Source organism: Cygnus olor, chromosome 7, assembly GCF_009769625.2.
Source record: "Cygnus olor isolate bCygOlo1 chromosome 7, bCygOlo1.pri.v2, whole genome shotgun sequence".
Taxonomy (NCBI): domain Eukaryota; kingdom Metazoa; phylum Chordata; class Aves; order Anseriformes; family Anatidae; genus Cygnus; species Cygnus olor.
Window position 1 is genome coordinate 35,670,873 of NC_049175.1, and position 9,765 is coordinate 35,680,637.

The 9,765-nt window shown below is 40.1% G+C and overlaps 1 protein-coding gene across 1 annotated transcript; it reads left to right on the forward strand.

The window, feature by feature from the left end:
• Positions 1-531: 531 nt before the first annotated feature.
• On the forward strand, positions 532-8,827 carry NPS (neuropeptide S). Its single transcript, XM_040563062.1, has 4 exons — positions 532-940; positions 3,962-4,035; positions 5,241-5,322; positions 7,648-8,827. Exons 2-4 carry the CDS (start codon positions 4,004-4,006, stop codon positions 7,855-7,857), a joined length of 324 nt encoding a protein of 107 aa, XP_040418996.1. The 5' UTR covers positions 532-940; positions 3,962-4,003; the 3' UTR covers positions 7,858-8,827.
• The last annotated feature ends 938 nt before the right edge of the window (positions 8,828-9,765 follow it).

Below are 9,765 nucleotides of genomic sequence, written 5' to 3' on the forward strand. Positions count from 1 at the left end.
TCTTTTTTTTTTTTTTTCCTCCAGATAAATTATCAAATGACTTTAACATTTGGTGATGGTGCATACAGAACAGTGAGAGCTCGCTTTTTGTGTTGTTGCACCTCATGCAGATTCTTTTTCTGAAGGCATGCTAAGGTATCTGACAAAAAATGCAAGATCATTTATAAATCGGAAATATTTTTCTGCCACACGTTTCTTGTCATTTCCCATAGAAAGCGTGAAGGTGGCAGCATCAGCTGAAGTGAAGGGGACATTTGTGCATTTGGAAGAGTGCTCGCAAGGTGCTGTTTGCTGCTGTCTCTGGGAGGCGATGACGTTTGGCATTGCAGGCTCAGGTTTAGCATCACTGCAATTTGATGTCATTGGCAGCTCTGCCCCGTGCTGGGAAGGGGGACCGTCAGAGCCGGGTAAGGAAACTCATGCCGTCTCTGCCCACATCATCTCTGTGTACTTCAACTGTAACCAGGAAAAAGAATATAAATATAGATGATGATTTAGACTTTAAAATACTGAGGATGGTGACTATGACGCAGCCAAGAGTTCCTGTCTGAGGTGGGATTGAAAATGTGACTTTACAGATAATTTCTACTTCTGGCATGGGGGATCAGGCTGCAGCTTTATCCCTTTTGCTGTGACAGAGGCGTGCACAGCTCTGATGATGCAGAATGCTCCGAAGTCGTGTGGCCAGAAAGACCTGAGGTGCCTGTTATCTCCATGCCTGTAAATCTTCCACCATGCTTCTCGAGTAGTCTACCACTGCTTGCTCTCTGCACACCTCGCGAGCATCTGTCCGTGCAAAGCAAGCAGACCAAAGCGCTGTTAAGGAGTGGGAGTGCCAGCGCTGATCCTTGCTTTAATGCCTTTTTGATTTTCTTTTTCTCCTCATAGAAAAAACCTGTGTGTCAGAAGGTGCATTGCTGGAGCCTTACCCATTGCTAATGTAGGTTTACTCTGAGTGGAATCGTATGGAAAATTTGGTTTTAAAGAGTAGCCATGCATCTGTTAGGCAGGGGCTGCCGTACCATGGCTCAGCGTGGGAGCATCTCCGTTCATAAGAAGCTCGGGCTGTGGTGAGACTTTGCCCTGCAGACTGCAGTGCAGTCCCCCACCTTCCACAAGCCGAGGCAGCGACATCCGCGAGCTGTTATTGTTGGCCCTGCTCACAGTAGTTCAGGATCCAGGTCCCTTTCTATCCTCCAGGCCTCAGCCCCATAACCCACCAGCTTGGGACTGGCTCGTTCTGGAGCACAACTGGATTTGAAGGGTTAGGGACAGTCACGGCAGGGAAATGCGCAGAAACACCCGAGTGTGGTCTGTGGAAACTTTTTAGCTCCTCTGCGGACAAGACCTGCTCGGTGGTGCAGGCGATGGGTTTGGTTGCGTCCCCTTGTGAGATGCATAGCAATGGTGAGAACACAGCACTCACAGCCAAAGGAATAAACACGCTTTCTGAATTCTGTTTTTCCTCTGTCTTTGTGTCTTGCTGGGATTTTCTATTATCACCAAGTCAGAAACAGATTTATAGCCTGTGAGTATGATTAATTTCCATTTTGCACCTTGCTATGATCTCAAAGCAAACCAGCCTGGCTCTTTGGTTTCTCGATATTCTTGAAAGCAAGGAAAACTTTGAGCTTGGAGTAAAATTTCCAAGCAGCTTTTCCCAAACAAAGCCAGGCTGTGGTTTCGCTGTGGACATCCTACAGGGGAACAAGAAGATTTAGCACCCTGTCCTTACTCAGACTGCTGTCCTACTATGGTTTTACGATGTTTGGGGTTATATTAATGGGCCACGCAGACAGTCTTTGGTGTATTCTTTCATTTTTATTATTTTGATCCCTTAGCAAAGGCATGCGATGCCAGTTTAAACACTTCAGATATACTGCTGTGATGGAGGAGAGAAGTATCAGTTTCTAAAGCTTATAGATCTATTGACCTTATTAAGTTGTATAAGCACAATGGGCTTACCCACAAGCTTTGTGTTGTGTTTCATATGTTTTCCATGTAGAAACAAAAGGAGAGCAACACAGAGAAGCAATACACGGTTCTTTTAGTAGATCGAGTAGGAAGATAGAGGTGATTGTTGTTGGCTTTGCAGGGAAGTAGAAGATATTGTTGCTAATTTATGCCTAGAAAATGCAAATTTTATGGATGCTGGAAATTTTTAGTATGTTTCTTAATGATTCATGTGACCTATGATATCTATCAGTGAACCTTACCTGAGGGGTAAGGCCTCAGACTGGGTGCTCTGCAGGCAAAGCGGAAGACAGAAATGTCAATTGCCACTTGCTCTGTTAAACCTGATTCATCGAAACCTGAAGTGGGAATATCTTGAACGCATCTAAATTTTCACATATGCTTCATGCATGCAAATGACAGCTGTGGTGCATTAAATTGCATCCCAAACACCTAGATAAACTCAAAGCTAGAAGTATGTATGAGATCTCGACTCCTCTCTCTGTCCAGATAATGCCACCACTGTGTGTGTCTCAGGAGCAGACACATCCCTCGAGCCTGGTGCTGGGTTGGTAACTTCTCAATGACTCGTACTCACACAGCTGAAATCTCCATCTGCCTTGTGTGAAAGCAGTTTGTGGTTGCCCAGCTGGTCAGAGCCTTGAAAATCTGTAATCTGCTCTTCTATTTTTGGGGGGAAAAAATAAATATTACTTCCCTGTCCCCTCTTAGAGTCAGGTCCTAAGGACAGGAGTCTGTCTCAGGAGACTTTCCTGGCTTTTAAGCAGAATTGGTAACAGAAAGCAATCTGGAGAATTTTGCTAAAAAAGATCTTATTGTGAACATCTATCACGTGAGCATGAATGAAATACTTTTAAACCCTCAGATTAACTATAGATTTCTTCCTGGTTCCCAGGCCAGATGTGATTAATTTTGCAATGGAGATTGACTACCACGTGAGCATCTTTCCCTTTGCCACCCTCTGTGTGAAACATCTTTAATGAGCATATCTGATAGGTTTTTTTCTCTTTCTTTCAGAAAGTCACACAAGAACTGTCTTCCCGCATTGAGGTTTCAGTAACCTGCTTCTGTGCTCCATGGCCCACAACACTGCCTGCTGTTCAGGCCCACGTAGCCTAATGGTGGTGGAGGTGTCCATCTCCTTGGTGTCCCCTGGGAACTGCTGGATGGCCCCACTCAGTTGTCTTCTTGCCATCTCCTCATGCTGAAGGAACCCACAGAGACAGGCTCGGGGCACATCTCGTGTTCAAAGCTTGTGAGCTAGAAATGTGGCCCAAAACATAGGGATGAAATAAAGGTGGGCATAGGAGGTAGGAACTCAGAGGAACTCAAAGAACTCATGATTTAAAAAAATAAAATAAAATAAAATACATTTTAAAAGCTAGTAATGCACCAAATGTTACCCAAAGAGTCTGAGGTACAGCTCCATGCTGAACCTAGAAATCCTAAACTTTAATCACAAGGTTATTCTTGTCCTTCTGTTTCACAAATGTTGTGGGAAGGTTAATTTTGTATTAAAATGGAGTTAAACTAAATGCGGGTACAATGAAAGGGGATGCTAAACTTTTCTCAAAGAGAATCCAACATGAAGAGCTTTTCTTTGCAGCAGAAACATGGCTAATCCGCTTATCGGTTGGAGTTGGAGGTCCCGTACGAGTTGGGACTGGAAGTCCAATTCAAACAAAAGGATTTTCTCTCTGAATAAGAGAACACGTACTGAATATGCAAATAGTCAGATGTTCTCTTTATGGTTTGCTTACTGTGGTGTTTAAATCAGGCTAATTTCATTTTACATTTCTGTAGTAAGTCCTGAAACACTTTACCAGCAATGATAACCATGCATTGGATTATGCAAACCAGTGGCACGATCAACACCTCCATATACAGTGATAATGAAAATATATTCAACCACAACCTCAGATCAAATTATGACTTTTTTTCTGTAAGCAGTGTTAAAGGCTCTTAAATGCCACTACATTTCTTCCAGCTTTATCTGAAGACCTTACCGCTTTGTACTTCCTAGAATTAAATGCAGCTACATCAGGAGACTGAATGTTCCAGGTAAAGTTGCCATAATTTATAAAAGCTCAGGTCTCCCTGAAGACTCTCACAGAGTTCCCATCTGGAGCCCTTGTACATTGATTTTTCAGTGTAAACACTGAAAGAAACACAACATTCAATGCTGCTGAGTCACTGGCGAGTATGTCTGTAACACTGGGTGACTGTCGACAAAAAAGATCTTTAGCATTTTCATTTGAAGGGAAAAAAAATTGAATTTATTTTTTTTTCAGCATTCCCTCACCTATTTAGATTAACATTCAGAGAATTTGTGGGACTCTTACTGCTTTTCCAGCACCCTGTATAAATAAACCATGGGATCCCGTAAAAAGCTGTGCTACTCCTAATTTTATTGCAGTAACATACAATGCTCTTAGACACTAAACATTTGCTTGATTGATGGAGATTAATGAAATTTTTTAATCCTACAGAAGACTTTAAACTTAGCATAGTCTAATATATGTCTGTATGCAAGAGAAGAAATTAATATCCAAAGAACGTCAGTTCTAAGTAAAGCAGTTTAAAATTGCTAAACAGTTGAAAATTAAAAGCTAAAAATAAGCATGTAAAAAAAAAAAAAGCTATATTTATTGCAATTTATTGTGCTAAATATTGTAGCTGCTCTGATTATAACAACATTCTTTGAAGAATATTTCTATTTAAGTGCACTTTTACTATTTTTCTCTTGCAGCCAGACTTTACAAGGTCTTAATATGATGTATTGGAAGCAGTAAAAAATCTGGAAATATATTTTTGAAATCTTTAGACCTTTGACCATATTTGCTATGACGATACAGACTTAACAGTAAACCCACTTGAAAGACATTTTCATGGAACACTTTAAATGAAATCAATTGGTAGTTTCATAATGGCAGCTGAATGTGTGTTCTTGCCATTTTCCCATTTAACAAGAAGAAAAGGCCAAACAAGGACCAATTAGTCATAATAAAATCAGCTTTGATGACATTTTCACTCCTGAACTCTGGTATAAAATGGTCATCTAAGAAAGAGCTGAAAGGATATGTGAGGAATTGGTAGCATAACTGCATGTATATACATACACACTCCTGAGTAAAAAATGATCAGGTAAAAAGACAGCAGTTTACTTTGTTTTTGGCAAAAATATAGTGTCCGTGTGTTTAAATGTATGTACAGAGCTTTGCTTGATTTTGTTTTAAATTATATCTGATCACAGTTTATCTTTGAAGTCCATGCAGATTAAACCTTCTTTTCATCCTTTGGATCTCAACGATGTTTGTGTGCTCGGGTTACCCAATTGTCCCTTCCATGGTAAGTCGTGCTCCCTACTTACTTGAAGATTGGATGTTTCATTTCTTTTAAATATCTATTTTTTGTTTTGTTGGTTTAATTTTTTACTAAATGAAAGAAGCTTTTTGTATTAAAGCTATTGAATAAATATTATCTATTTTTCCTGGAATATAGCTCATTTTGCTTTAGTTACTTATAAAATATGCAAATTTCTAAAATAATCATGTGAGAAATCTGTTGTGTATTTAATGTGGAGAGTGGAGAACTTCTGCTGAAGTTGAAATATGTTGAAAAGCGAAAAACATAATCTCCTCTCCATTTCATCTCAATTCTTTGTCAACATCTAATAGGTACAATAGCATATGTATATTTATTCCATTTGCTGAAAGGCAGCTTAAAAGTCAGTAAATATATTAGTCATTGTTATTAACAGCATATGCAGGTAAAGGAGAAAGTCTTATATAAAGTTATGAAAAATTATTCTATAGAATCAGTAACACAACTTTGGCTGAATTACTCAAGAAAGCTGAACAGCCTATAAAACCAAAGTGAGCATGTTATTTGAAATAAATAACCCTAATATTCTCTCGGTTTCTGATCTTGACCAGGTAGTATGACAGACTGATGGTCAAACCAGATAATCACCATTTCAGACTTCGCCAATGTAGGATGGGATATTTTATTTCAAATGACATCCAATATTCCTGCTTTGGACAAAGTCTTGTTTAGACACCTTGTTTCTTTACTGCTGTAAAATCAGCTCTTGGAGTCATGGTTCAGGTTTCTGGGTCTCCTCCGGTGTGTTTTGCATCATTGTCTTTTCATTAAGGAGATAGGCAGAAACACTGGCTACTCATGCGGCTGTTTAGTTTATGGATGTGAAGTTCCTGTTAGATTTGATCTATCCATCTCCTGCTTCCTCTGTATGTTTTACTTCCATAAATGCTGAATCATCTCTCATTTCTGATCACAGATAGTTAGGCAGAGCTTGATCTGACTAGCCACGTTTCTTAGTGATCTCTTTACGGCAATGATATCATAGGTAAAGTGAGTGGAATTATTTAATGTAAATGAATACCTTGCATGTCAAAATAGCAGTCATTTATTCAGCAGTGTAAGTTCCTGTACAGGTTGTGAGGTAGCAGCTAAAAGCTCAGAAGGGAACTTCTCTGTGTCTTTGTTTCTTGCAGACAATATTTCTTCCTGTTAGGAAGAAAGTTCTGTCTGGGTGAAACAGAAAACAAGAATCAGTGGCAAAATAGTGTGGTTAGTGACTACTAACCCGTGCGTGTTTATCTGCTCCAGACTCAAGCAAGCTTTTACTTGAAGAAAGAATAAAGAATGTACCTTTTATATGTACAGAACAGAAAAAAGCTAAGTACTTAACAGTGTTAATAAAAACACTAGCACACTGAATTAAAACTAATTTTAGTGAAGCTAATGGCAATTTCACCATCAATTCCAGTGAAGGCAGGTGTTCACCCGGTGGTTTTGCATGCAGCCATTTCCCAGAGAAGAAGACAGTACAGGGAGGCTTAGAAAGGATGGCAGAGAGTACATCTCTTTTCAACAGCTAATGAACAAGCTTGTAAATCATGATATGGTGAAGGATGCTCATAACCACTATAGACATGTCAGGAAATGTTTCAGTTTAAATTCAATGCTAATTTAAATGCGGTATGAATTTTTTAAAGTTTTAATGTTGTTTATATTTTATAATGTAAAGTGCAGTAAAAGGACGTGTACTTAAATCTGTATGGATTTTAATCCAGACTTTTTACAATTCCCATTCCTATGTTGTCTTTATTAAATTTAACTACTCCCAGAACTAGTCATAACTACTAGAAAGCTTCCTACGTCCTTTTTCTGCTTTACGGATATTTTCATTTTCTCTTATCTGTCATTTAAGCCAAATGACTTCACACAACTGATAACAAGATGCTGTTACATTGCTAACTGAAAAAAATCTCATTTTATGGCAATAAATATGCATGATACTCTGGGGAAAATGTGTTGCATGTCACAACAGGTCAACACCATGGGAAACAATCCATTTCATAAGGTAAACATAATATGAACAGTATGAGTATTTTAAACCTGAAATGCATCAGTTACATATCCTATAAAGCTATAAAAAAACTGATTTTGAGTACAACAAAGCCTTAGTAAATAGCAGTTCATACCTGTCATTCTAAACATAAATTGTTCTTGTGTTTCTGGTTTGCTTTTTATACTGAACAAGTCCTGGCAACTGCACAAATCCATAATTTTACCTTTCCTTTTCTTTCTCTCTCTGTTTCTCTCTCTTTTTTTTTTTTTTTTTTTAATATTTTTTTTTATCTTCAGAGCAGCAATCCTTTTTATTTGAATTGCCAACTGTATGGAAAATCTGATTACTGCCTCGTCCTGCTGAATAGCTGCTTAGCCAAGGTGGGCAGGAGCGAAGAACTGGCTCTTTTAAAGCCTTACCTGGAGATGCCTATCAATAAACGGTCCTTTCGCAATGGTGTTGGATCAGGAATTAAAAAAACTTCCTTTCGAAGAGCAAAGTCATAAACAAGTGTTCCAAACCGTACTCTTGATTTTAGCATCTGATGCTTAACTTTGTGCTTAAAATCATTTTAATGCTTTTCTCTGATAAAGCTAACAGAGACAAATGTACCCGTGTCTTCATCTTGTAAACAGATGTTTATTTCAAAGAGCACAAGCCAAGTGGAGCAGATGGAATTGCTCAGAACGGGCTTTGTTTCCAAAGTTACAGTATCATAAAGTTTTGTATGGAAATGAATGTTTTCATTCAGTTAATTCCCCTTCTTTGTAAAGCTACAGATTTAATCAGCTTGCTCTTGATTAATACAAAAATAGCCGTGTGCTTTGCCTGTCAGGGCGCACGCAGCCTGCCTGCAGCACCTACGGCATTGTTACCATCACCTGCGCCCCGCATCCCTGTCCCAAACCCCATTTTCTTGCAGACAGCTGCCCCGCCAGCCTTAGTGCACATTTAAAGGACATCTAATTTCAGATTTCCAAAAGGTATGAAGGGCCACTGGTGAAAGACAGAATCTGGCCCTGCTTGTAACTTCTTGTTTCTTTTTAATATAGTTATTTAAAATGACTTTACAGGGGAATAATCTCTTGATATGTGTCATCTCATTTCCAGAAGAGTCCTGGGAAATCACTGTAAGGCAGGGTATCAGTGCAGCTCCCTTTGCCTCAGTTAATTGACTTAGGTAGGCAATGCACATCTGAAATCATGAAAAACATGAAATGAGCCAAATGCGGTTTCTGCTCATCAGCTGAAGTTGTGGTGCAGTGATTAACAACGTTCTTTTTAAATTTCCTGTTAAGAATAGTAACTAAAAAAAGGAGAGTAATTTGGTCTGAAAATATGTGTTGTGTGCAGGAAAGGTCATCTGCTGAGTTACGTACATGTGAGTTTTACCTTGTGGCTATCTCCTCCTACGATCCGTAACCTTGCTTTGAAAATGTTGCAGTGTCCATGCAATGCATTTTGAATTCAAAGCTAAGATAATAAACAAGTATATGGATCCTTTTTAATATTTCCCAATTAAATATCACAATGCAGGAGATCATTATTCAACCCAGAATAAGGTAAGGTGGCATCATCGACTCCACGCCGCTGATAGCATCCCCGTTCCTGCATGTTGCACCCCTCAGCCCATGGAGAAAGGTGACACGAGCACGGAGCAGTGCAAGCGTGGTTACGGGTTCCTGGACAGCAAGAGATCAAGCACGCTCCTCTCTGCACATGTTCACGTTGAAATGGCTGAAGCATCGTGCTTTTAAAACCTGCTCAAACACTTCCACTCCTTTTGGGTTCTGTTGCCGCCAAGGTCACTCAGCTCTCACAGCTCTTAGTCAAGTGGCACCTGGAGAGCTTTACAAGTCTGTAAGGAAAATGTTAGGTGGCAATTATTCCCATGCAATTATTCTGACTTGTGAGCTGTCTGGGTGGGAGGAAGCACAGGTCAGCAAACGCAGCGGCACGCAGGCGTTTGGTTGTGGCAGGGAACCTGCCCTCCTTCATTCCTGGCTGCTGTGATTTCAGATGTGGCAGATGTTCTGCCAATGCAAGCTGCTAACTTGAAAACTCTCCAGAACAGCCCAGGAAGCAATGTTTTAATGCGTTTGGCCACGCGAAAATGAAGGCTAGGTGGGCATCCTGCCCCATGACCATGCAGCATGTGGGTAGGTGCTGCCGATTGCTGTGCCTAGCACAGCTCCAGGGTCCCAACAGCAGTGTGCTTTCCTTTTCATTACTTAAGAAAAAGAAGTTACTGGGATTTAATCATGCCCTTGTGCAGACATAAGGTGTGTATTTCCATCCGTGCGTGTCTCTGCCTTCCACAGCACAATGGCTTTTTGCTGCAGTGCAGACACCTGGGGGCTCTGGCCTGCTCCCCGCAGCTCCCAGCACCACCTGGCTCCTTTTTCAGGGGGAAA